The 27,826-nt window shown below is 57.4% G+C and overlaps 1 protein-coding gene across 3 annotated transcripts in view; it reads left to right on the forward strand.

The window, feature by feature from the left end:
* The first annotated feature begins 302 nt into the window (after positions 1-302).
* The window catches only part of CRHR2 (corticotropin releasing hormone receptor 2), an 84,397-nt gene continuing 56,873 nt past the window's right edge, over positions 303-27,826 (forward strand). For all 3 annotated transcript variants that reach the window (XM_051977833.1, XM_051977843.1, XM_051977854.1), the window contains exons 1-3: positions 303-445; positions 11,173-11,266; positions 26,198-26,317. In XM_051977833.1, coding sequence (XP_051833793.1) covers positions 344-445; positions 11,173-11,266; positions 26,198-26,317 — 316 coding nt within the window. In that variant the 5' untranslated portion in view covers positions 303-343. The remainder of the gene's footprint in view (positions 446-11,172; positions 11,267-26,197; positions 26,318-27,826) is intronic.

Here is a 27,826-nt window from a genome sequence, read left to right on the forward strand (position 1 = left end):
CCCAAGGACCCGTAGAGGGGAAGCGGAATCAGCCGGAGGGGTGACACGGGCAGGGTCCCTGGCGGCAGGAGGGCGGGCTGGGGCTGCATGACCAGGACCAGGGCCAGGGCCAAAGCCGGGCCAGGCTCGGGCTATAAATAACTGGCTCCGGGATGGGGCAGAAGGGGCGTGGGGGGACTGGGCCCTGTTTCTGCCAGCCCGCGGCTTGGGGGGGGGGGGTCCCTGGACACGCCCACCCACCCCCAGTGGGTTCGGTATCCGCAGAGGGGACTGGGAGCGGGGGGTGTCGGGGCGGGGCGGGAGATGGGGGAGGGGAGCGGCTCCGGCCCGGGCGCGCGGAGCCATGGCTGCGGCCAGGGCGCTGGAGTCCCCCCGGCCGAGCCTTCGTTCCGCCCTGTGGGTCCTGATTCTGAAACCCCTGGCGCTGCCTCTACTGCTGCCTCAAGTAAGTGTCGGGAGGGAGATCTCGGAGCCCAGGGAGGCCGGCGGCCGGGGAGAGGATCCCACAGAGCCGGGTTTCTCAGGGCTCGGGGCATCGCGGAGGGGGCGGGGGGGGGGAGGGAGAGGGGGAAAGGAGAGAGCTTGCGTCTCCCGGAGCGGGGGTCTCGGAGAGCGTGCGTCCGAGGAAAAGGGACCCGCGCTGGCTGGGAGTCTCAGAGAGCCTGAGACCCGAAGTCTGGGGGACGTGCGGACCTCAGAGAGGGGGGGAGCGAGGAGGCGGGAGGGGGCCGGCCAGGGCGCTCGGGCTGGGAGTCTCAGAGAGCCTGAAGCCCGAAGTCGGGGGGACGTGCGGACCTCAGAGAGGGGGAGAGCGAGGAGGGGGGCGGGGGCCGGCCAGGGCGCTCGGGTTGGGAGTCTCAGAGAGCCTGAGGCTCGAAGTCGGGGGGACGTGCGGACCTCAGAGAGGGGGGGAGCGAGGAGGGGGGCGGGGGCCGGCTAGGGCGCGCGGGCTGGGAGGGCGACCTCAGGGCGCAGGGAGAAGGGAGTGGGGGCAGGCAGCTTTCCCTCGCGCTCTCAGACGCCCCCAAAACTTGTCTCTCTTGCTGGAGAATGTCCTGCCCTCAGGAAGCTGGGAACCGCCTTTCGACCCCTCACATCTCCCTAGCCCTTGGCCTCCCCCCCCTTCCTCCCTTCCCCTCAGCCTCCTGGTGCTGCTCCCGAGCCCCGACCCTTTCTGCCCCCTCAGCTTCCTGACGCTGCTCCCGAGCCCCTCCTGCCTCCTCCCATCTCGCCCCCCCCCTCGCGTTTACCTCCCCAACCAGGCCCTGAGCCCCACTCTGCAAACGCGGGCCCGGGGCCCTAATTCGTTCTAAGGAGGCACCGAAGCCGTATTTGTGCCAGCCCCCTTCCCTCTTCCATTTGAAAGGCCCGCGGAGGAGGGGCTGTGACAGCAGACCCCGCCTCCCGGGAACTCTTAGGTAAGGAAACCCCCTTCTCTCCACCCCGGGCAGCACAGTCTCAGAAGAGCCCCTGGAGCACTGAACGATGAGCCAGTCCCGATGCCAGGCTTCTTGCTGGCTTTAGGGGCGGCCCTTTATTGGGCCAGGTGAGGTTCCCCTAGAGGCTGGAGAGGGAGCTTCACCTGGGAGGCCAGTACTGCTGCAGGATGAGTAGAAGGAGCTCCTTGAGGAACATTAAGGAGGCTGAAATCCCAGCATTGGATGAAATCTGATTGGATCCACATCAATGCAGCCTCTCCCGGGCCGGTCACCGTGAGCAGGGACATCAAGACAGAAGAAACCAACCAGGCGCAACCCTCAAGGAAGAGCCAATGTTGAGATGGATGCGGGAGCATGAGAGCACCTGAGGAACAGTTGACCAACAGTGGAGAGCTGGGGGCTCTGTGGGGAGGTCTCCTTTGGAGTGTCTCGGGTGCTAGGCAGGGTTGTGTTGTGCTTTTGGATAAAAGCTGAAATGGAATCTCTGTGAAGGGTGTAGATCACAGAGGCGGGGAGGGATGACAGAGTTTGGCTCCCCGAAGATCTTGACAGGAGGATCTAATGAGGCGATGTTTCATAGTGATCAATGTAAAGTTTTACATGTGGATCCAAGAAATCAACTTCCCAAGGAAGTTCAGCTTGAAAGGACTGGGAAGCTAGTGGTCAGTGGGTGAGAGCTGAATGGCCGTTGGCAGTAGGATGTGGCCGTGACAGAAGCCAGGGTAGTCTTGGGCTGCAGTCAGAGAAGCCAAACTAAGGGACTGGAAACTGAGCGGCTGCCCATCAGCTGGGGAACGGCTGAATGAGTGATGGGGTGGCAATGTGATGGAATATTATTGTTCTGTAAGAAACGACCAGCAGGAGGATTTCAGAGAGACCTGGGGAGACTTCCATGAACTGATGCTGAGGGAAATGAGCAGAACCGGGAGAACATTGTACACGGCAACAAGATCATACGATGATCAATTCTGATTGATGTGGCTCTTTTCAACATTGAGGTGATTCAGGCCAGCTCCAGTGATCTTGCGATGGAGAGAGCCGTCTGCATCTGGACAGGGGACTGTGGGAAGAGTATGAATGGAAGCATACTATTTTCCCTGTTGCTGTTTGTTTGGTTTTATCCCATTTTTTTTTTCACCCTTTAATCTGATTTTTCTTGTGCATCATGACAAACATGGAAATATATTTGGAAGAATTGCCTCTGTTTAACCTATATTGGATTACTTGCTCTCTAGGGAAGAGATAGGGGAAGGGAAGGAGAAAAAAATGGAACACAAGGTTTTGCAAGGATGAATGTTGAAAACTATCTTTGCATGGATTTGGAAAAATTTTAAAATATAAAAAGGGGGGCAGCTGGTTGGCTCAGTGGATAGAGCACCAGCCCTGAAGTCAGGAGGACTTGAGTTCAAATCTAGTCTCAGACACTTAACACTTCCTAACTGTGTGATCCTAGGCAAGTCGCTTACCCCCAATTGCCTCAGAGGAAAAAAAAACTATTAAAAAAGGGAAAGAGGTCACCTCAGGAACAGGGAGGGGATCACACTGCTGAACTTCGCCCTTGTCAGATTGCATGGATAGGATTTTCTTCAGTTTGGGGGACCACAGTTTAGGAAGTACATTGATGGAGAGAGACCACACCAGGGTAATGAGGCTGGTGAAGGGCTTTGAGTTCATGCCCTACCAAAACTGCTTGAAGAAACTGGGTATATTTAAGGGAGCTGGGGGAGGAGTCTCGTACTTGGCTTTAAGTGTTTGAAAAATCGTGGTGTGGAAGAAGGGTCGGAATGCCATTGTCTCTCTGCTCCGAGGGCAGAACCGGGCACAAGTGGGGGGCGTGGGGAGAGGCGCAGAGAGGCAAATATAAGCTGAGCACCAGGCGTGACTTCCCAACGAGCAGAGCAGTCAGAGTGCAGGATGGGCTGACTGGGGACCCGCTGGGCTCCTTGTCAGTGGAGGGATAGGATGTGCGGCATCCTTGTCTTTTTGTCTTCCTGCCCTGGGGACCTGCCATCCTCCTGTGCCTCTGTCTGACTCTGTATGGGGAAATCCTCTTCACTCTTTAATCCCTCCTGTTAAACTTAACCCTCTCCAGGATCATTTTGGGGGGTTGCGAACCAGCCTTGTCGGGTTCTCTCAACCCCGAGGTTCTCTCGCTTATTGGCTCGCCGCCTTTCTTACTTTCTGGTCTCCCAGAAGGGAGTTGTGAGGAAGTGGATTCCAATCCAGCCTCTCCCACCCAAGTCAATGTTTGGGTGCCTGAGGAATCCAAGTCACTTCATTCACTGGCTCTGTTTCCTCAACCCCAGAAAGAGGGGATGGACAAGATGGCCATGATATGGCTTTCGGTTCCAAAGTTATGGTCCCGTGATTCACATGGAAAGGTGGGGGAAAGACAAAGAACTAAACTCCCTTTTGGAGCCTTTGGAAGACTTTCTTTCCATCTCAGTTCTTTGCTCCAAAGGATTCTTGCCTTCTGCTGCTGTACAGCAAATCTCCACGTGCCCTCCGGCAATCTTCAAGCTCCCGTCCAGCGTGTCGGAGCGAGGGTCCTCGCCGGCTCCCCGCCTGGCGTGTGGGAGCAGGGGTCCTTGGTGGCTCCCTGGCCAGCGTGTCGGAGTGAGGGTCCTCACCGGCTCCCCGCCTGGCGTGTGGGAGCAGGGGTCCTTGGTGGCTCCCTGGCCAGCGTGTCAGAGTTAGAGTTCCTCGCCGGCTCTCCGCCCGGCATGTGGGAGCAGGGGTCCTGGGTTAGATACAGGTTGGATGAGGTGGTTGCCAATATTCCTCCCAGCTCGGAGATTCTGGCATTCTCATTATCTGATGGAAGCTTTCCCATAAGAGACGGCATCTTGGATCTTAAGGGGCAGCAGGTGGTACAGTGGACAACATACCAGCCTTGGAGTCTGAAGGACGTGACCGCGGCCTCAAGCCGTGTGACCCCGGGTGAGTCACTTCACCCTGTGTGCCTCAGTTTCTTCACCTGTAAAATGAGCTGGAGAAGGAGGTGGAGAGCCACCCTGCTATCTTTACCCAGAAAAGCCCTAATGGGGTCCTACAGAGTCAGAACGACCGGAACGACTCCACGTGAGAAGGGAGGGTCTTCCGATGTGAGCATCGGCCTGGGCAAGGAAAGGAGGGGAGAGGAGCCGTGGGGACAGAGAGACCGGTAGGAGGCCAGTTTGCCTAGAATGCCGATGGAAAAGGAAGCCCAGAAGGGTTGGCCGAGGCAGCCTAGGAAGGGCCTGAAATGCTGCAGTGCAATTCCGGAGTGATGGAGTCTGGGGATCGCCCAGGGAGGGGGAGCCTTCAGCCTCTACCCCAAACCCCTCTCTTCCCAGAAGCCGTTCCCCCAAGAGGAGCTTGGTCTCAGGTGGCTGGCTGCCTCTGGGAGGCCGTTCTCTCGTTGAGAGAGCCCGTCACGAGGGCTCCTACATGAGTCACCCCCCTCTCCTCTTTGGAGACCTTTGGCTGGGCTGCACTCAGAGAACAGGGGCGTCTTAAATATGTGAAGGGGTCCGGTACTATGGGTAGCATAGCCATCACTGACCCATTGTACAGATGAGAAAAGTGAGGGCAGAGAAGTAAAGGCGCTCACTGCATGGAGCAAGCAAGAAGCACAGAGAGGGGATTTCACCCCAGATCTGTGCTCTCTTACTCTGCTAAACTGCCCCTTGTGCAGAGGGAAGGCTAAAGGGAACAGGGAAGGATTCTGAAGGCCTCGGCCTGGCTCTGCTGCCATTTCCCAGCTCTCCCCATCCTTCCCCGGCACCTAAACAGCGTGAGCGTGTGCACACGTGTGTGAGCGTGTGCACACGTGTATATGCGTGTGAGGAGGGCACACGCCAGCGTGTCACAGAGCCAGAAATACCAACCCGCGGCTCGGGGCCTTCTGAGCTCAGTCACCGCAGCGCGGCCTCCAAAAGGGAGGAGGAAGCATCATTGAGTGGAAAGACTGAGGAAACTCCTCCCCATCCTTGGAAAGGGGCGGAGTCCAGGGCGGAGGTGGGAGGGGCTTATCTCACCCCCCCAGACCTCAGCTTCTCCTCCTGTGAGCTTCCCATTCCACAGTGGGGGAGGGAAAGTGTCGGGGCGGGTTGGCGCGGAGGAACTTTAAGGGGTCCCGGTGGCTCCTGGTCCAGCTCTCGGTTGAGCCAGAACCACAATGGCAGGTCCGGCCTCTGCTCGGGGACCCCTGGGGAGGGGAAGCCCATCGCCGGGGCCACCTGGGGCACCTCTCGGGCCAGGGAGCTCTTCCTGATGAGTCCTTGACACCCCTTGTCCCTCCCCCCACCCACCCCCGCACTCCCAGTTAATCCTTGTCCATCTCCCTGGGAATTCCTGAACTCGGCTCCCGCCCCACCCAGCCCCCCTTCTCCCAGGCAAGGGAAAGCCTCCATCTTCTCCCCTCGCTCTCCCAGGGCCTGCTCCCAGGCCTCTCCCGGACCGCTGGCTCCTCCTGGAAGCCTGCGGAAGTGTGGCGCCCTGAGCTGAGCCCGCGGCTCAACCGGGAGCGGGAGCGGGAGCTGGAAGCGGGATCGGGATCGGAAGCGGGAGCGGGAGTAGAGCGGTAGCGGGAGCGGGAGCGGGATCGGGATCGGGAGCGGGAGCGGGATTGGGAGCGGGAGAGGGAGCGGAAGCGGGAGCGCTTTGCAGAGAATAGCGTCACCGGGAGCACTCCCAAGGTGCCTGAGGTCTGTCCTTTCCCAGAACACCTCGGGTTGCTGGAGAGCTCCCATGGGGGCGGCTGGGGGATGGCACGAGGCCGCAGCCGTTTCCAGCCTCAGGGTTTCTCATCCAGACGCTCTCCTTTGAATGCGTGTGTCCTGAGTGGAGGCTAAGGAGGAGCCCAGGAGGCCCCGGGGCTCAGTGCGGGCCGAGCTCACAGCTCTGGAGCTGAAAGAGACTTGGAGGTGGCTCCCCCAGGGCCCAGCAAGGGGCAGCAAGCCGCCCGGCAGGGCTGTGAGGACCCTGCCGCAGAGGCTCCCTCACCACGGGAGCAGAACCCTGACCTCGCTGAGCCTCAGTTTCCCCATCCCTAAGGCCGGCCTCCATGATCCCTGAGTGCCCTCCTTGATCTAGAATCCTTTGATTCCTCTCGAGTCTCTTCCAGCTTCAGCTCTGGAAAGCAGCGGATAAAGGCGGAAAGGGGGAGGGAGAGAGGGAGGGAAAGAGGGAGGGACAGGAGAGCCAGCGAATGCTGGGCCCTGGATGGAGGCGGGCAGGGCAGATGGACCTCTGGGAGGAGGGACTCTGGACATGTAGATGGAGGGAGGGAGGGATGGGTGAATGCCTTGGGGGCCTGGGAGGGTGGAGGAAGGGAGGGTGTGTGGACATAGGAATGGAGGGAGGAAAGAGGGATGTGTGAATACATGGAAGGAGGGATGGATGGGAGGATAGATGGATTATAGAAGGAGGGAGGGAATGATGGACATATAGCAGGAGGATGAATGGATACATAGATGGGCATGGCGGAGAGAAGGATTCTTGAGAAAGGGATATGTGGAGAGGGGGATGGGTGGGGGGCAGCTAGATGGCTGCCTGCTAAGGAGACAGATGGTAGATGAACGAATGGGATGAAGGTCATGGAGAGCACAGGAACAGAGGAGTCAGAAGGAATGCATTCACCGTGTAGACAAAGGGTTAAGTGTGCTTTGTAGGACTGGGACAAGTTTTCTCCCTTCCTTCTTTTCTTTTTTTACTGAGGCATTTGGGGTTAAGTGACTTGCCCAGGGTCACACAGCCAGGAAGTGTTAAGTGTCTGAGGCCAGATTTGAACCCAGGTGCTCCTGAGCTGCCATGAGCTCCATCGCCGTTGTCATGGGCTCCATCACCGTTGTCATGGGCTCTATCGCCATTGTCATGGGCTCCATCACCGTTGTCGTGGGCTCCATCACCGTTGTCATGGGCTCCATCGCCATTGTCATGGGCTCTATCGCCGTTGTCATGGGCTCCATCACCGTTGTTGTGGGCTCCATCACCATTGTCATGGGCTCTATCGCCGTTGTCATGTCCAGGATTCTCAGATCTGGAGCAGATTCGAGCTCCCTTCTGACCTTTAGTCTCACACCTCCAGCTGCCCATGGGACAACCCCCCCCCTGCAGGCAGCTTGGATGCCCCATGAGGAGAGAAGAGCTCATGTCTCCCTCCTCACCCCCTTTCCCCCCTCCCCCCGATGTGGAGAGAGCACCGCGCCCCTCCTTGATGCTCCAGAGCTGAGGCTTTGAGGTTCCTGGTTTATTTTCCTGGCTTTTGACTTAATCAAGTTTGATCCTGACTCAGAGAGAAGTCGCATGTGTATAAATAATCATTAGCAGGAAACAGCCCACGACTCCTTCCCCCTCCCTGGCCCTGCCCCCGTGACTCGGTTCATTAAGTAGAGCAGAGGTCTCGGAGCCCATTAATTCTTCTTCTTGCAGGTGGGCACTGGGGGCGACTCTCATCACCCGTAATCCTGGCACAGATGCTGCCGTCCCCCTTCCACAGCACGTCGGGGGAGGGGGGGAGTGAGAGAGCTCTGGGTGAGTCGGTGAACATTTATGAGCACCCACAGTGTGTCAGGGGCTCAGAGAGCGATGGAGTCAGGAGCACAGAGGGCGACAATCAGAGGTGTGGCAGGTGGGCACGGAGGCCCCGGGTGCCAGGAGGGGCGAGGAAAGCCAGGGGTCTTGGAGATCTGCGGGGAGGAGAGCCGGCTGGCTCCCATCACCAGCCAAGGGACCGGAGGTTGGGGGGCTCCATGGGGGGCTCCAGGACAGAGCCAGCTCATTCATTTAACAAGCGCCCCGGGCACTCCTGCGGGGCGGCCCCTGGAACGACCATGTCGCCATCCTGCCAGGTAGAGCCCAGGACCTTGCAGGGAAAGGAATACAACAAATCTGTTCCCCAGAAAAACTCCCTGCGTCTCCCTGCTTCTCCTGCTGCCAGATGGCACGGTTCAAGGACTCCAGCCTGGAGAAGAAAAGGGGGGGTCCCTGTGAAGGATGGGGCAGCCTCTCTGCCCGGCCCGAGTGGGAGGAGTACCCGGGGCCCCCTGAGGCCGGAGACGCCTCCCGAGCCACCCAGGGAAGCGGGGCCTCCGAGGGGAGAGCGGCTCTCACCTTTGCCCCAGGGAGCCCCGGGATGTGGCCAAGCCTCTGGCCCTTCTCAGATCCGTGGTTTTTAATGTAGAAAATGCATCGGAGCACAGTCACCCCTAACAGAAGAGGCGGGGGGGGAGAGGGAGGGGGCACGCAGGGGGGGGGGGAGGCGGGGAGCTGAGCTCTCCTCAGCAGCGGGAGGGAACGTCCCCCTCCGGGCCAGGCCCCAGTTCGGAATCCCTGCACGACCCAGTCAGAGGCTCCTCCAGCCCTCAAGGCCGTGGCTGTTTTCTCCGCTATAACCGGGGAGCCTCCCTCCCAGCGACCCCAGCGGCTGAGGTCCGAGCCGGGCCCGGAGACGAGGGCAGGGACCCAGCGCCGGCGGCACCTCTGGTTCCGAGGGTTAGGGACGCCAGCGCTCTGCGACTGAGGGGCTAAGTGGCCCGGGAAGTTTGGGACCCTCGGCCGGAGGGAATCATTGGGGCATCCGGAGGGGCAGCCTTCCGGCCCGGAGCCTCTGCTCCCGAGGTTGAGGGGGGCCCTTTCCCTCTCGGCCTCTCCCCGGCCCGGCCTCCGTCCCCTCCGAGCTTCTCTGCCCAATCCGGCCCGTGATGTCCGGGGGCCTCCGTGGCTGTGGGGGAGCCGCCGCCCCGTCCTCCCCGCTCTCTTTCGGCTCCTTCCCTGTGGGGGGGCCACGGCGGCTCTGACTTCCGGCTCCCCTCCAGCACTCGCAGCCGCTCCAGGAGAAGGGGGGCTTCTGTTTCTGGGAGTTGGGGGACATTCAAAGAGGCCGCGAAGGGAGCCCACTCGTCCTTGCCACCAAATCGGCCACGTCCGGCGCCCCCCCTTCTCCCACCTGTGGAGCAGCCCGGCCGGCCAGGCTTCCCGGGGGGGAGGGGGACGGGGAAGGCCAAACCTTCGCTCAGAGGGAGAGGGAGCGATGGGGGAGGGGCCGGGGGGCCTGGAGCCCCTCAGCCCAGGCACATCCCAGCGTCCCCCTGGGGCGGCCCTGCGCGGGGAGGGGGAGGGGAGAGGCGCACAGTCAGTCTGTCTGTGTGTGTGTGAGTATGTGACTGACTCCGGGCAGGCCAGGGCTGGCTTTCTCTCCAGCGGGACCTTGGTCGACCTTGACCAGGCAGGGAGGGCCCAGAGCAGGGGGGAGGGGGAGGGGGGGGGGGGGGGAGGGGGAGGGGGGGAGTTCTGTGCCGGCCCCTCCCTCCTTCTGCCCTGGGGGACGGGGGCCAACAAGCCTCCCGAGCTTAGAGCCCGGGCTAAATTTGGAAGGGGCCGAGCCAGGCCGCGAGGGCGAGCCTGTGGCCAGCTGGGCCTGGGGGGGCGGCAGGGGCTCTGGGGCCGGCTCTGGCTCTTCCTGTGGGTGGGAAAGAGTCGAGTAGTGATGGCCGCAGGAAGACCCCGGGGGCTTGTGGGTGCACGTGTGTGTGTGCAGGGGGCGCGTGTGCACGGGTGTCCATGGTGTGTTGTGTGTGTGTGGGGGTGCACACGTGTGTGCAGGGGGTGTGTGCGGGGGGGGGTGTCCCCCCATCAGGAAGGGCCATTTTGGGCACTGTCCAGCACCCCAGGCCCCCCTCCCCGCACCGTGCTCTCCCCCCTCACACCCGAACCTCCCTGGGCGCCCAGTCACGACCACAGCTTTTGAGCCCCCGTCGCTGTGCCCGCTTTCGGGGACGGTCCGTGCTGCCCCTTGGGGGTCGATGGGCCTGGGAACAGAGCAGAGCAAACACAAAAGCTCCGCGCAGCCTCCTCCCTGCCGTCCTGGCCCCATCCTTGATCTCTCTCAGTCGAGAAGCCCCGGCCCCCCCCCCCCGAGAATGTAACAGGGCGCAGAGCCCTGCCCGGAGCCTCCCAGCACCCTGGTGGGTCATGTGGCACCAGCCCCGTTTTGTAGGTCAGGAAACTGAGGCTCAGTGTCCAGGAGAGGCCCAGGGCCCACAGCTCGAGGCAGGTTCCAACTGGACTCCCCGGGCTCCTGGCTCCTCATCAGTAAAATGACTAGACTGTCTCCCAGCTCCTTCCCAGACCGGCCCCTCAGCCGCCAGCCCATTGCAAAGGACTGGACAAGCCAAGGCTCAGGAGGACGGCAGGGAGGAGCCGTCCCCCTCGATGGCCCAGCAGCCCGAGGGACCACCCCCGCCGCAGGCCCCCTCTTCCTCGGCTCTCACGGACCCTGAGCCGCCGTGGCCATCGCCCAGGAGCCAGCGCGGCCTGGCCGAGAGAACCGGGGAGCGGGGCTCCCACTCTGGGCCTGGCACTCAGTGCTCATGGGATCCCCGGCTGCCCCCTCAGCTGCCCCCCCTCAGCTGCCCCCCCCGGCTGACCCCCCGGCTGACCCCCCGGCTGCCCCCTCAGCTGATCCAGACCCGGAGGGAGGGACTTCTCTTTGCTTTGGTTCCGGGCCTTGGTTCAAGAAGCCTCAGTTTGCGCCATGGGCAGGGCCTGGGGGCCAGGGGGAGCCTCGGCTTGGGGGGAGCCTCTCTGCTCTCTCAGCCCACTCGACGGCCCCCAGAACTTTCAGCAGGATCCAAATGGGCTCCACCTCTTTGGGGTCCTGGGGATGCCGGTTGTGGTGAGGGGGATGGGGGGAGGGCTGGGCCAGTGGGACGAGCTCCGTGGCCTAGGTGACCTCCCCTCCTCCCCCCAGGTCACCCCGCTGGGCCACGCCTCCCCGGACTTGCCCCTCCTGGAGCTGCTGGGTCACTCCTGCCGCGCGCCCCCCGCCTTCGCCAATCTCACAGGTAAGGTTCTGCGGCGGCTCGGGGGTGGGGGGTGGGGGGGTGACCGGTCTGAGGCGGAAGGTGCTGGGCTTGGCCACAGCCTCGGGAAAGGGTCAGAGGTTCCTTGCGGCCTGCAGACGGTGGCCGGGCCTTCCCCGGCATCTGGGGGATGCGGTCCTGACCGCCAGGCCTCCGGGGAGCCGCGGTCTCCGAATACGCCATCCGGGGGCAGCAAGGCGGGGAGGCCCTTGAAGCTCCTCCAGTGTGGGGGCTGGCCCAGCCTTGTCCCTGGTTCTCTGGGCACTTGTCTCCCGGGACAACGGCCTTGGCTGTGCCCCTGCTGCCCTTGGACACAATCCCAGGCGGCTGGCAACACGCTAATCTGGGCCTCCCTAATGCCCCCAGGAAGGAAGCTCAGGGGGTCCGGCCCTGCTCGGCACGGGGGCTTCGGGCTCTGTTGCTCTGACCTCCTCCTAAGGCAGGCTGGGGGCCTCAGACTCCCACGGCCCACACCCGCTCAGCTTTATTTCCACGGCACCCAGAACTCTGGAACTCCAGGGATGGCAGCCCCAGCCTGGGCGGGATCACAGGCTCGCCCGTCAGTCTCAAGCCCGCTCCTGCCCCTTAGGAGCTTCGTGCCCACGGACAAGGCCCCTCATCTACCAAATGACAGTGCCCTTGCCCCCGGCCTGACGCCAAGGTCAGGGGGCTTGCCAAGGTCAGGGCATTTGCCAAGGTCAGGGGGCTTGCCAAGGTCAGGGGGTTCATCAAGGTCAGAGGGTTCATCAAGGTCAGGGGGTTCATTAAGGTCAGGGGGCTCGCCACGCTCAGAACTCCAGGACGGTTTCTGCCCCGGTCGTTGCCAGGGCTGCCAGTGCCCTCTCTGCCAGGGCCGCCGTGACTGGGCGGGGCGCTCCGGGTCTCTGTCGGGCCGGGGCGGTCTCAGGCTGCCGGGAGAGCTGGCTCCGGCTGCTCATCTGTCCGGTGGCCACAGAGAGGGCCCGGCACCCGGAGGGCCTCCGAGGCTTCGTCCATCGGGGAACGGTCGGCAGCGGCCAATGTGTTGGATTTGCCACAAGGAGACACGGGTTCGAGGCTCAGTTCTTCCGCCTTCTACTCACTCGGGAAAGCCGCAAGTCCTTCTGTCAGTCAGAGAACGTGAGCACCTACTGTGTGTCAGGCTGTGCTAAGAGCCAGCTCCAGAAAGAGGCAGCAGCAGCCCTGCCCTGGAGGAGCTCCCAGCCTGACGGGGAGAGAACAAGTCACGCACACGGGATCACCAGCAGAGTTAGCCGGGGGGGTCATAGAACTGGGCAAGTCCGGAAAGTCTCCCTGTCCCAGGGGTGGCCGAGCCCCAGCTTCTCAGGCTGCGTAAGGGATCCCTCACGCTTTCCCTGCTGCCCTCCCCGGGCTGCCTGAGGATGAAATGAGAACTGCCCCCCAGGACCACCAGCTTATGACCTGGCCCGGCCCCACCGACTCCCTCCCTCCCCTGGCACTGGCCGGCGCCCACTGGGCCACGCATCTGGTTCTGTGTGGGCGGGGGCGGGGGCCCAAAAGATGGTTCCCACCTGAGCGTCTGCTGAGAACGGGGGGATCCACTTCAGTCACACACTTAGGGTGTGAGGCTCCGCCCCTGCCCAGTACCAGGCTCACTCAGCATTTAGGCAGAGGATGAGGGTCGGGGCTGCCCTGGGAGCCGTCACTGTCCCATCCCCGAGCTCCGCTGCTTTCGTGGGGCAGCAGAAAGTGCAGCTCACCTGGTGTCAGGGGCTCTGTTCCGGGAGCTCCCAGCACCAGCAAGGGAGTCGGGAGGGAGGTGCCAGCCTGGCGGCGCCATGGCCGCGGGCATCGTGGCAGGGACACAGTCTGGGGTCCCACATGCCAGCTCTTCTACCCGGTCCTCGCCGCTGCTCCCATCCTGGCTTAGAACCTCTGCCCCGATCCCCTCAGCCCCCGTGCCCTCTGCTGGCTGCGGTCGTGCCCGCCGGCTCCTCGCCAAGCACGGGGGGCTGGGCCCTTCCGAGCCTCTGCCCCCAGCCGGCTTCCCAGGGGCCCAAGGGGCAGGTGAGCAGGACCCAGAGAGATGGCTGGAAGGTGAATGTTCTGGGAAGGGGAGACCGAGGGCCAGGAGGCTGGAGGAGAGGGGTGGGCAGTAGAAGCTGAGAGGGGGCCCCTGGTCAGGAAGGAAATGGGGGAGCAGAAGAAAGGGGGAGAACCCCGCAGGGAGAGGGCCGAGAGGGCCCGGGAGGCCAGCCTGAGGCTCGCTCCACGTTTCTGCTCCTGACTTTGCTTAGAAGAAAAGAACATCCCTTCTCCCGGTGGAAGGGCCCTGCAGTCAGTGGGGTGCCAGCCCCCCCCCCGGTGTACCTGGGGCCCCAGCCTGACCCGCCAGTGCCTGCCTCTCAATGAGCACGCTCAGGCTCTCCCACCTTCCCCCACCCATCAGCCCTCTTCCCAACTTTGTCCCTGAAAAGCCTGAGAGCCGCTGTGAGCCACTGCTCCCCCTGGGGCTTCTGACGCTGGCTGGGTCACGGTCAGAAATTATAGTAGCTGGGGACCCAAAGGGCATCTGATAACCCCTCATTTTCCAGGTGGGGAAACTGAGGCCCAGAGAATGTAAGGGTTTGCCCAAGCTCCTCAGGGGTCAGAGCTGAGGTCTGAACTGTCCTCTGCCCCAAAAGGATCCTTTCCCCTCCTCCCCCCGTACAAAGCTGATGGGGGTGAGACAGCCGCCAAATGGCTTTATTTTACATCTCGCTAATTGTGGGTGATTTGGAGCATTTATAAATGGCCATTGGCAGCTTTGCTTTTTCCCTCAGAAAACTTCCTGCTCGTGTCCTTGTCACAAAACTCGCTAAGGGCTCGGGCTGGACTGCGGACCCCCGCCCCAGACTCCTCTGCTTCTGTTCGCTGCCTCTCTGCCTCCATCACCAGGGGGAAGTTTTCTTCCTGCTCGTGTCCATAACTACGAGGGGCTCGGGCTGGACTGCGGACCCCCGCCCCAGACTCCTCTGCTTCTGTTCGCTGCCTCTCTGCCTCCATCACCAGGGGGAAGTTTTCTTCCTGCTCGTGTCCATAACTACGAGGGGCTCGGGCTGGACTGCGGACCCCCGCCCCAGACTCTCTGCTTCTGTTCGCTGCCTCTCTGCCTCCTTCTGCCCGGACACATCCTTTCTGTTCATTCTTCCCGGGCCACCTGCGGATGAAGGCTCCCCCAGCTCCCTTTAGGTGGGGGATGGGGCTCGTGTCTCCATGGCGAGCCCACATTGGGGTCCGTGGGGATCTGGCAGCCCCCGGCATCCAGGCTCCCGGGCTCGGCGGCTCCTGCGGGCTCATCGGCTGGCCAGGTGTTTGCTGCCCCCCGCCGACCCTTCTCCATCTGCGGCTCCCTCTGGAGCCCGGCGGGGCACGTGGGGAGATGGTTTCTCTCCTTGCACACTGTCAGACAGCCCCGCCCCTCCCCGTCTCCTGTGTCAGGGAGTCGCCCGGCAGACAACCCGCCAGCCGCCGGCAGCTCGCACCCCTCCCTTTCAGCCCCCAGGGACGCGCCTGCTTCACCTCATGTTCTCTCGTGGGCTTAAAGCGGGAATTGGGACTGCTGGGGGAGGGGAAGCTGTGGGGGAGGGCCAGCCCTGCATGAGAGACGCACTTCCCTGGGAGGGGGGTCTGGAAGACCCCAGGAAACCCCCCCCGACATTTCTCCCTCGGCTCCATCAATGCCTGAGAGGACATTCCTGGAGCCTCCTCCTTGGGATCGAGATCCTGGGGCCTGGTCAGGCCAAAATGGCCCCAGGACGAATCCAGTATGAATTGTGAATGTGTCCCCCAGGCCTGAGGGTCCTTGGGATCAGAGATGAGGGGCCAGCGGGAGGGAGGTCGGATGGGGACTGGGTGGGGGCCTAAGGGACGTGGGGCCTGAGGAGCCCGGGGTGGACCAAGAAAGGGGGAAGGGGGAGGCCAAGGTCATGAGCCGGGCTGAGGAGCAGGAGCTGAAAACCGCTGGCCCGGCGTTCCCAGAGAGCTGAGGGCAGGGCTCACGCGTCTAAGGCCCCACAAGCGCCCAGGCCCTCTTGGAGGAGGTGGAGGGGGGGCCGCTGCCTGTGCCTTGTTTTCAGAGGGGGCCGGGACTGGGAACCAGCATCTCACACACTCACACACACAACACACACTCACATTCTCTCTGTGTGTCTCTCCGTCTGTGTGTGTCTCTCTGTGTGTCTCTCTGCCACTGTCTCTGTCTCACACTCTTTTGCTCACACATATACTCACACTCACTCTCTCTCACACTCACACACACACACATACACACATACAGTCTCTCTCTCACACACACACTCACTCTCTCTCACACACACACTCATACACACACACACACACAGTCTCTCACACTCACACACACACACAGTCTCTCACACACACACACACACACTCACACATTCACACTCACACACACACACATACACACACACACACAGTCTCTCTCACACACACACACACACTCACACACACACAGTCTCTCACACTCTCACACACGACACCCAGAAAACAAAGGACGGCCTAGGTCAGAGTCGAGCGCGTGGCTAGAACACGAGACGAGTCTCCTCCTTCAGCCAGAGGGCCGGAGGCAGCGTGTCCGGGAGGCTCCCGAGGCCCCCCCTCCCCGCCCCGTGCGCCGCACTTGTGTGACTCAGAGCAGTCTCCGGGGGTCTCATTCACTCTGGGCCTTCCAAGATCTCTCTCGCCCTGAGACCTGATTGATCACATGGGGGACAGAAGGCCCTCTAGCCCAGGCACCCCAGTGACGCTCCCAGGATTTGAGGGAAAGTCAAGTGGCAAAAATCCCAGTGCAGCCATGAGGGAGGAGGAAGACAAGCGAGGGCCGGGAGGCGCATCCTGCGGCGCCCTGACTGAGGGGAGTGGGTCACAGAGTCCGGCACGTATCAGAGTAAGGACACTGGCCCAGGCTGCCCCTGGAGGGAGCGGGGATCAGGCTGCGGATGGAACGGAGAGCTCACAGCACGGAAGATGCTATCGCAGGACCCTCGAGGATGGTGTTGGGGGATCAGGGAGAGAAAAAGACCAGGGCGGGCTGCAGGAATCCAGGAAGACTCCCCGATGGAGGCAGCATGTGTCTTTCTGCCTCCCTCCCTCCTCGTTTCCCCTGCTCCTCCTTGCTCTCTTGCTTTTCCTTTCAGGCCCGGGCTGTCTACCCCTTCCTCCCTGTCTCCCCTGCGACTCCTACAGGATGCTCTCTGGGTTCCAGACCTCCTTTCTCATTGCCTCAGCCCCAGCTTGGGGGGCCGAGCTGTCCCCGCCCGGGGCATCCCCTTTAGGCTGTGCTTCCTCCCTCTGGGCCCCCTCAGTCTGTCTCATTGCACAAGGGTCCAGATTCCAGGTCACCCAGGCTTCCGGGGCCCAGATTGGTGATGGCTCTGCTGGGCTTCCTTGTCGGGACTGACTGAGCTCAGGCGGGACCCAGGCCCCTGCTCCTGGGGGCGCAAAACAAAGGCCTGGCTCTCTCTGTCCACGGTCCCTGCACCCAGAGCGAGGCCCTGAGAAGCAAAAGAGTGACACACGCTCCTCCTTTACCTTCTCTGATTTTCTGATTCCTCGGCCTTCACGCTGTTCCAAATTACTCAGAGACACGCTGGCCATAGGCCTAGGTCCCCAGGGTTTTACTGTTCCCTTGGCAAGCAGAAATCAAGCTGAATTTAGTCAAAATCACAGGGCAGGGCAGAGGCCCCAGGGAACCGGAGAACAGCCCCTCTGCCCAGATCCGGACTCAAGACCCGGCTTGGCAATAGTCGTGCTTCGGGCCGGACGCCGAGCCAGATTTCCCACTGCTTTTCCCGCCCCCGAATTTTGAGAGTGGGAGTGAAGCTGAGCTTGTCTCGGGATCAGCTGAGGCTTCGGCCTCGGGGAACAGGAAAAGGCTAAGCCTGGAGCCACCCTCCTGAGGTCAGCGCCCCATTAGAAGCAGCCCAAGCATAGCTCTTCCACTGCTCCCGAGCATCTTGGCCACCAGATTTGCCTGACTAAATATCAGCAGGCTCTCCTTCAGTCACTGACTGTCCTGGCTAGAGCTTCTGGCAAACCGCTAGGGCAGCCTGGTGAGGCTTCTGCCTTCTTCTGTGCTCGGAGAGCTCAGGCCTGGGAAACTTTTGTCCACGTTTCCCCCTAAAACCTGAATAAAGTCTTTGACCCATGCTCTCCCCATTAGATAATGAACTCCCTGAAGAAAGGAACTGTTTTGCCCTTGTTTGTGCCCCGGTATTTAGCCCAGTGCCTGACATTTAATATTTATTGACCGACTGAATGATTGACTCCGAAGACCTGATTATCTTTCCCTCAAATTTACCTTGGAAATTGTATTTTTACTCTAATGTCACTCGGTTAGAGCCAACTGACCTCATTGTACTTTCTGCATCGAGCTTTTGATTTACAGCTTTCTAAGTCCTGGTTAGATTCTCAAAAGGAGAAGCGGGCGGCGTGGATGGCTTAGTTGTATCGCCTTATTTTAGAATGTAAACTACAATTCGAAAAGCAACAACTTGAGTAATAGAGCTATGATCCTGTTTTGGGGGGCGGGGTTAAATATAAATTTTAAAATGTAAATTTCTGTATAACATAATTACAAACTACAAAAGAATCCCCAAATGTCTTGGTGCTTAGGAGAAAGATGTAATAGAATTTAGAGCTAGAGGGGCTCCGAGACCACCCAGGGAGAAACTTACTGCACACTCGGACCCATCTCCTACGGTGAGAACAGAAGATGCTGGAAGGTTTGGGAAGGAAATCCTTGGGCTCCCAACAGAGTCAGGGGAGGTAACTGAGGAATGGAGGGCGTGACCAGACTCTCCAGTCAGTTGGGAATGTGATTTGAAAGGTCTGATCTGATTGTTGATGGTGTAAGTGTCCCTCTTTCAGAGGTTCCTCCTTTGCTTCTTACATCTTATTCAGGCTTCAAAGGGAAAGTTCTCTCTCTCTCTCTTTCTTTCTTTCTTTCTTTCTTTCTGTCTCCCTTCCTCTCTCTCTTCTCTTCTGTCTCTGTCTCTATCTCTCTCTCTTTCCCCCTCCCTTCCTCTCTTCTTCTTCTTCTCTTCTCTCCCTCTTGATATATATGTATATATAAAATTTATGTCTTTCCTCTTTTTTCTTTTTTCTGTCTCTCTGTCTCTTTCTCTGTCTCTGTCTCTCTCCCTCCCTCCCTCTCTTCTCTCTCTCTCTTTCTCTCTGTCTCTCTCTCTGTTTCTGTCTTTCTCTCTCCCCCTTCCTTCCTCTCATCTTCTTCTTCTCTTCTCTCTCTCTCTCTCTATATATATATATATATATAGAGAGAGAGAGAGAGAGAGAGAGAGATTCTTTCTTCTCTCTCTGTCTCTCTTTGTCTTGCCTCTCTTCCTCGGTTTTTCTTTATCTGACTTTTTCTGACTCTCCCCCCCTCATCTTCCTCTTTCTTCTCCTTCCCTGTAGAGAATACAGCTCTTCCTGATACCATGGAACACTCTAGCTACACAGCTCTCTATCATCTCTGTCTCTCTGTTTCTCTGTTATCTCATTTGATTCTCACATCTTCCCCAATGGATAACAGCATCCCCAATGGATGATGATGATGATGATGATGATGGCTGGCTCTATGGCGCTGTGAGGTTTTCCAACACATTAGCCCCTTTGAACTTCACAGCCACTCTCTGAGGTAGATACTCTCTGCAGTTGACAAATGAGGGAGCTAAGACCCCAAGCAGCTAAGGGACATCGGTGCTACACAACTACACACCAAAAGCTGGCTCAGGATTTATCCCTGAGTCCTCCTGCCTCATCTCCAGCAGCTCTGTCCACTAGACCACAGTGCCTATGGGCATTGGGATTGAGACCAGGACTGCTGTTTCTGACACGGCCTGAGGCAGGCCCTCTGACACTGGCCTGAAAATTCAGACAGTAGATCCTCCATCTGAGCAGTCTAAGGCTGGAAACCCCCTCACAGAACCAAAGGCCAAGGAGCGGGCAGCAGCAGAAGCCCGGCAGGGCCAGGAGAAGCTGAGGAAGCTCAATGGCAACCATCCTCCTTTCCAACTCATTTCAGCTCCAGTCAAACCTGCTGGGCTCAGACTTGGGGCTTTCTCTGAATTCAATGAGACCATGCCCTACTCTGGCCTTGCTGTTCCTCGTGTCCCCAGAAGAATGACTGCTGTTCTACTTGCTGTTCTAAAGAATGAGCCTGAAGGGCAAGAACCATCAATGGGCTTCTCCATGATTAGCTTTTAGAAAATACCAAGGTATTATAAAGACACTTGGTACTAGACAACCCCTAAAAAGAGAGGTGTGCTCTTCTCCTGCAAGTGAAAAGTTCCTATGGACAGCAGGTTCAGCAGTAATGTACAAAGGTAGTGAGGCACACGTGGGGGAAGTAGGTGTGGCAAAGAGGTGTTTTAAAAGGCTTGGCACTAAGAGTACTTCTCTTCCTATGTGGAATCTTCCTCAAGCTTCCTGTAGTTCCAGCTCTCTGCTGGGCTCTGAGGATATGTACCTTTCTAAAGCCCATAGCCACCATTCTCTCCAGCCCGGGGGATAGGGGTGAGGGAAACTACTTCCCCATCCCTAGGGTGTCCTCCCTCTTATACTTTTCTGTTTCTATGTTGGTCTATGTTTGTCTGTCGTGTGTCCCCCTCTGCTCTGTGTGAGATGCATGTCTCCTACTGACCCCCTTTATCTAAAGAAAGAAAGTCCACAAAAGTGGACTCTTCCTACTGGTTTGGCTGGAACTAGAGTCCTCCAGATTGTCCCTCTTCCACTTATAGGAAAAAATATCCATTCCTGTGGCTGGCATTTAAACCCCTTCACCACTTGGCTCCAATGTACTTTTCTAGGTTTATTGATCACATTCCCTTTCAAGACTTCTATGGTCTGAGCAAGCTTGCTTTCTTTCTATTTTTCACAACTGGAATTTCATCTCCCCCTGCAGTCCTTTGCATAAGTTTTTCTTTTTTCCTGGGAAACTCAACCCCCCTCCTTTGCTTCTTAAAACCCTTTAAGTATCAGCTCAATTACCACCCCCATCCAGTTAAAGATCCTCCCAGTTGTTAATGAGTTACTCCAAGCAATGTGTGTTTTATAGAACTCCTGATATACTTATCTGGGAGCATTCATCCCACTAGTGAATGTGAGCTACTTGAAGGCAAACACATGTATTTAGAGTCTCAGAGTCCAGTGCCTAACAAAAAGTATATGCTTAGTGAATGCTTGCTAATGGATTGATTTGTGAAGATCATAAAGCTTGGAGGAATAATTAATACATTAGATGAAAATAAATTGAACGCCCCCCCAAAAAAAATCTCAGTAAGTTAGAACAATGGTCCAAACAAAGTGGCGTGGGAATTGGAATTTAATAGGGTTAGATGTGAGATGCTGAACTTAGTTGTTTTCTTTTTTTAATCAACAGCACAAATTGAGAAGATTGGGGAAGGGGGTGTGGAATGGGGCGTGGCAAGGCAACAGTTATTGCAAAAGACCCGAGGGGCAAGGAATTTAGCAACCTTGAGCTCAATAGAAAAAAGCAATTTGAACATGTGAATGATCCTGTCCCCTCTCCCCAAGCTAACGACATTTTAGAAAACATGAATAATACTAAAAACCCAGAAGAGATTTTGTAAGAAAAGCAGTCAGCACCACGGCCAGGGGTAAGTAGCAAGAAGCAGGGAATCACAGTTGAGTCAGCACCACGGCCAGGGGCAGGAGCGATGCTGAGTGCACTCTATGGCCATACAGAGAAGGTGCATTACACTGCCGTTTTGGACATGGGGAGAGAGAGATGGGGGAGGGGATATGCAGTGAGATTATTGAGAAGGGTTATTATCAGCGTTGGTAAATCTAACTGGCCTGGCTGGCTTTGGGACTTCAAAATTAGGCAGAGTAAGGGTTGGATCCATATGAACCCTGCAGTTAAAGAAGCCCTGAAGCATGGCCTGAACATCCCAAGGAGAAATGTCCTCGATGTGAGCATGTTTCTGAGACTTTTACCTGGTAACAGGAAAGCAGTCAGGGAAGTGTGTGCATGTGTCTGTGGGTTCCTTGCTAGGAGTCTGAGCTCTTGTGACTGTTGCTTAATAACGACAATAATAGCTAGTGTTTATATAATGCGTTAAGATTTGTGAATCATTATGCTTGTGTTGTGCATGTATTTGTGTGTGTATGTGTAAAATCTCACTTGATTCTTATAACAAACCTGTGGGATAGATGCCCAGATAAAAAATATCTGAGAGAGGATTCAAATTCTGGCTGCTTGTCCTTGTCACTCATTAGCACTGGTCATTTTTCAGGCAAGTTTATCCCCTTAGCATTTGTAAGAAGAAGGCAGCAGGATCAGATGATGATTTTCTGTGTCAGAGTGAGATAATTTAACAGCACAAACTCAACCTTTGCAACCCATCGACCTCAGAAGGCACTTCTGTTGGGAAGATGGGAAAGTAATGGTCTGTAATGAATAGTTCTTTTGATGGAAAAGAGCTCTGCACTGAGAAACTATCAGCCAGATAAGCAGGTAAGGGTCAGCACCATGGTCAGGGCTAAAAACCATCTGAGGATCCTGAGGACCTTACAGACAAATTTGATCGAGCTGACTAACTTTGGTACCTTTAAGTGGTTTGGATTGTTCCCAGAATAAGAGTAGGTGTTGCTGAGGTTCTTGGGAATGGTGGTCTTGCTTGCTGGATTTTTTAAAATAACTTTTTATTGACAGAACCCATGCCAGGGTAATTTTTTACAGCATTATCTCTTGCACTCACTTCTGTTCCGATTTTTCCCCTCCCTCCCTCCACCCCCTCCCCCAGATGGCAAGCAGTCCTTTACATGTTGAATAGATTACAGTATATCCTAAATACAATCTATGTGTGCAGAACCGGGCATTTCTCTTGTTGCACAGGGAGAATTGAATTCAGAAGGTAAATAACCCGGGAAGAAAAACAAAAATGCAAGCAGTTTATATTCATTTCCCAGTGTTCTTTCTTTGGGTGTAGCTGCTTCGTCCATCCTTGATCAACTGAAACTGAACTAGCTTCTTTATCGAAGAGATCCACTTCCATCAGAATACATCCTCAAACAGTATTGTTGTTGAGGTATATAATGATCTCCTGGTTCTGCTCATTTCACTCAGCATCAGTTCATGTAAGTCTCGCCAGTCCTCTCTGTATTCCTCCTGCTGGCCATTCCTTACAGAACAATAATATTCCATAATGTTCATATACCACAATTTACTGAACTATTCTCCAATGGATGGGCATCCATTCATTTTCCAGCTTCTTTGCTTGCTGGATTCTTAAGGAAAAGTTTTTCTGATGTACACATGTTGTGTGTGCTATTTACAGTGTGCTAATAGGCTGTTACCTTTGAGTGAGAGCTTGTCTGGATGCCCCTTCCTAGGCTGTGCCTTCCCTGGCTGTCTCTTTTCTGATAGTCCCTTCTTTCAGAGAAAGCCTTGGCTGCATATCCTAAAAAGCATTTGCTCTGAAACTATCACCAGAGGAGTGCGCCAAGATACAACAGAGCAGTAATTCTCCTACTTGGTCAGCTCACACGTGGAGCCCTCTCCATCACTTTTTACATTGCATTTCCAAAGAGGCCTGAGGAACATTTCAGAAAAAAACCAAGATGATATATAGAGAACTTGGAGCCTTGTTATATGAGAACTGAGACTGTTGGGTTTGGAAAAGCCAAAGATCAGGAGGGAATGATAAGCGCCTTCAAATATTGGAAGGGGTACCATTTAAAAGGGATAAATTTGCCCTACTTTTCCATAAAGTGGAATACTGAGACCGAGAGAAGTCAGAGGGAGACATATTGTTATTTTTTATGTATGGTGCCAGGTGAAGTTTGCTGCCCTTGAGAAGAGAGTTAGCATGAATGGCAATGGCAAAGCCAAATAAAAGAAAACAAAATCAAAACCTCCAAAATCTCGTGATGGGAAGGAGGGCCAGCCTCTAGGAATGAGCATCTCCAAAACTCCTTCAGCTAGTGCTCGGGTCATTCTGTGTCTGTCCTGTGCCTGTTTCTAAACCTTCCCAGATCTAAGAACCTTTCAGAGCTTGCACTCGAATACCATGAGTCACCAGAGTTGGAGTTTAGTGGAGAATGAGATAATTAAGTCTTATTATTCCCATTTCATATATGAGAAAACTGAGGTTTCACAAGATTAAATTGTATGATCTGTCAAGCACTGGAGATCTGTTGTGCTGAAGAGAAAATGGAATTCTTTTTGTGGGATTCTGGAGGACAAAATTAGACTGGCTCTATCCCTGATGAGGCAGGTTTTGACTCAGAAAGAAAGGACAGTTGGAGAGAAGGAACAGTGGAGAAGGCTGCTTCGTGTGTTAGTGAGCTCTCAGTCACCGGAAGTATCCAATCAGAGGCTGTCCTTGCCATAAATTACTTCCTTTAAACCTTCCCTCATGCTGTGAGAAGCATTTCAAAGCTCTGGGATCCCACTGGTTGCCTTTGAACATCTGAGACCGCCTCCCGGCATGCTGCCACACCAGAGAAAGAACTGTCGATTCTTAGCATCCCCATTTTACAGATGAAGCGACAGAAGCTCAGAGAGGTTGAATGGTCTTCTCCAGTCACTTCATCACTCAGATTCAAGATTCTCCAGGCCAGTCTCCCTTCGAGGGTCAGCCTCTGCCCTTCAAAACTTGCTCTTCAAGCACAAGTCCGGCCCTCCTGCCTGGGCTGACATGGAGGAGATTCCCACGTTGGCCGTGATGTCGGGCCAGCCCACTTTCGTGGAATAGTTGAGCCACAGTGGACCTTGGGAGGCTTCTAGCTTGAAGTCTGGATCTCTTTTGCCAAGATCCTCGAGGACCCATCATTTCACCTTTGCCAGAAGGCTCCTCGAGCTGTGAGAAACACTCCCTCCCCAGGCAGCCGGTTCGATTTTCAGATAGAGCTAACTGTTGGGAAGTTTTTATGGACTCCATGGACTCCAAACCCACCTCTACTACTTAACGCCCACTGGTCCAGATCTGGCTCTGGGGCCAACGCGAGGTAGCGGAATAGGAGCCGTCTTTCAAATGGCTGCTTTCTAAATCCTCAGGGAAAAGGCAATTGTCAGATTCCTCTAACTTATCTCCTCTCCTCTCTTCTCTTTTTTCTTCTCTTCCCTTCCCTTTTCCTCTCCTCTTTACTCCTCTGTTCTTTCCCTCCTCCTCTCTCCTCTTCTTTCATCTCCTCTCCTTTCTACTCCTCTTTTCTCTTTTCCTCCCCTTCTCTCCTCTCCTCTCCTTTCTACTCCTCTTTTCTCTTTTCCTCCCCTTCTCTCCTCTCCTCTTCTCTCCTTCTTTCCTTTCCTCCTCCCTTCCCTTCCCTTCTCTTCTCTCTTCTTAGTGAGTGGCTCCTATCTGCCACTATGTGCTCCCACTTCCTTCCACTTCCATCCTGCATCCCTTCTTCATGCCGGTTTGGTTAAGGATAATCAAACTTTGATTCTTTCTTCCATGATCAAAGCCAAAGCCATCCCTTCCCTCTGATCCCACCAAGGGCAGCTTGGGGCAGTTCCACTTCCCTTCTGCTCTTAGCACCCAGGCCAGAAACAGGAAAAAGATCTGGGAGTCAGAGCTGGCTCCCACAGGAAGAGAAGATCTGGGGGGGGGGGTGCAAAGGAGGCCGAGTGCTGGATCTCCAAAAGCTGAGCGGGGGGAAGAGAAGGGAGAGTCACGAGAGGCGCTGGATCTCCAAGCTCCTGAGAGCCCCCAGTTACCTGCCCCTGCCCCTGGCGCTGGCCCTGGTGTCATATTGTGCCCTCCTTCCAGGGTGATCATCCCTTTCTCCCTGTAGTTTCCCTCTTCCCTCCGCATCCCTGGCGGACACACACACACACACACACACACACACACACACACAGCGAACACTGAGGCCCCAGAATTCGGGAAAAAGCAGGGGGTGTGGGGGAGCAGGGGAGGAGAGGGGCGGAGTGAGAGGCTGCAGAGGCGGAGGAAGAGCGGGTTGCGGACCCGGGCACTGGAGACTGGGCAGCAGACACTAGGCTTCTGGAGGAGCCCCGGCCCTGCTCTCCTCCTCTCAAGCGCCCCCCTTTTCTCCGCCCGGCCCCGCCCTCTCTCCTCCCGCCACCCCCAGCCCAGCCCTGCCTGCCATTGGTAGCCGGGGCGCCGCCGCTTCCAGTCCGCCGCTCACAGGACTCCCGACTCCCAGGCCAGCCGGCAGCCTGAGTCGGGACTCCCCGCCCAGCGCAGCGCTCGGCAGCTCTGCCTCCCTGCGGGCTGCGCCCTCAAAGCTGCAGGAACAGGCAGGAGGAGCGGGGGAAGAAGACGGCAGAGGAAAGCCGAAGGAGAGCGGGGCAGCCAGAGCTCGGCGGGCCGGGCGCCCCGGGAAATAGGGGCGCACACCCACGCTCCCGAAGTCACCTGCGCATCCGCTCCTCGGCCGACCTCCGCCCCGCCCCCACTCTCTTCCTGCTGGGCTTCTGCCGGTGTCCTCTCTCTGTCTCTGTCTCTGTCTCTCTCTCTGTGTCTCTCTATCTCTCTGTCATTCTGTCTCTCTGTCTCTGTCTCTCTCTCCCCCACCTCCGTGTCACACGCGCACACACACCCTGTCACACACACGCGCACACCCTTCACTCGCACACACACGCAGTCACACTCGCACACACTGACACACTATGGACTTCGCGCTCTTCCCCGGGTGGCCGGAGGAGCTGGACGCTAACTGCAGCGGACTTCCGCAGCTGCTGCGGGGCCCGGGGCCGGACGGCCGGGGCCCGCCCCTCTCGGGCCCGCAGGGTAGGTGCTCCGGGAAGTCTGGGCGCCGGGGGCGGAGCCCCGGGTTGGCGCCGGGCGGGGCGGCCCTCCGTGTGCCGTCCCGGGGGTCCTCGGCCGGCCCTCCGTGAGCCGCCCCTCCGTGAGCCGCTCCGGGGATGCTCAGCCGGCCCTCCGTGTGCCGCCCCAGGTCCCTACTGCAATGCTACCACTGACGAGATCGGGACGTGCTGGCCCCGCAGCGCCGCCGGGGCCTACGTGGAGAGACCCTGCCCCGAGTTCTTCAACGGCATCAAGTACAACACCACGAGTAAGTCGCTCCCCTTCCCTCCTTCCCTGCTCCCACTCCGGGCCTCGGGCCGGGACCCAGGGAGCCTGGGGCACAGGGAGTGACGGCTCCCGGTTCCAGCTCTGGGACCTGGCCAGGCCCGCCGCCCTCTGACCCTGCTTCCCTTTGTGTGCAGTGATGGGGACGGAGCTGAGGGGCTTCCAACACCGGCTCAGACCTAAATCTTTTAGGAGCCCACTAAGTGCCCCAAGCTCTAGAGAGGGATGGGAGTGAGCAGGGGCTAACCGGGAGCTAGCGTCAGGTTCCATTAGAGAAGGGCACAGTCAGGTGCCCCTTCCTGCCAGAAGCTGGAGCCCCGGACTATCCCGGCAAGCCCCAGGGAGCTCATTCACTGCGAGGTGGGGGTCCCACCTCACAGTCTTATTATTCGAGTGAATGAATGAGAGCTTTAGGGGTGAAGGTTCCTCTCCCACATCCCGTCCCACTTGCAAAGTATTTGCATTCCTTGGGGCGAGTTTTCCCTTCTCCTGACACATCTAAAGACCCCCCACCCCCGCCCCAACCACTTCCACCTCACATTCAGTGCCCAGCTCTAGCTCGGAAAGAGATGCTTATGTAGGAAATGAAAAGACTGCCAGGTGGGGCCCTCTAGACTGTAAAGGAAAAGGCTGGGGAAGGGGACGGGCTCAGGAACTCACCCTCCCTCCCACCCCTCACTCTCCTCCACCCCAACCAGAGGGCCTTGCTTTCCCCCTCACCAAACCAGTGGGTCGGACTCTATGAGTTCTAATACCCTTCCAGCTCTGGAGCCACAAGTGATCTGGATGGGAGAGTGGGGGGTCTGGATTACAGAACAGAACCATCACACCGGGAGCTCAGGTGCCACCAGTCCAGAGTCTGCACCCTTTTCTCCTCTGAGGTAGCCATTAATGAGGCTCAGAATGAGCTCTCTCGTGTGAGTCAGGGTCTGGAGCAAGCTCGCTCCTTCTGAGTCAAGGGCTCTGAGTCAGGAACCGGGGGCTGGATCCCTCTGAATCAGGGGTTCCTAGATTCCAATGTCTTCCTAGCAGGAAGCTGCCTCGGGGAGCCCTTTTTTCCAGAAACCTGGTCGGGCATCCAGTCATGGCAGAGACCTTCCACGGACCTCAGCACAGAGCTGACCCATCCGCCCTCTTCCCCACTTTCCACTCTCTTTCCCACCATTACCTCCTGCCTTTCTGAGTTCTGGTCGGAACCTTCATGGAGACAGTGAGACTGCCAGGAGGCCCCAGCTGTGTCACCAGCTCTCATTTAGTCCTCACTCTCACTGCTCCATATCTGGAACATTATTCAAATCTTAAAGGGCTGATGTGGGAGGGGGCCTGGACTAGTTCTCAGCAGCACAGCAAGGGGAAATGGGGACCGAGAGGTAGAAAGTGGTTCTAAGAAGGCAGATCTGGACTCCGCTGAGCTGGAACACGGTCCTGACTCCTGGGTTTTGAGTCAGTGAAGGACTAGTCTTGCCACATAAGAGCTTTGCTACCTGGGTAC

This window comes from Antechinus flavipes, chromosome 1 (assembly GCF_016432865.1).
Source record: "Antechinus flavipes isolate AdamAnt ecotype Samford, QLD, Australia chromosome 1, AdamAnt_v2, whole genome shotgun sequence".
Classification (NCBI taxonomy): domain Eukaryota; kingdom Metazoa; phylum Chordata; class Mammalia; order Dasyuromorphia; family Dasyuridae; genus Antechinus; species Antechinus flavipes.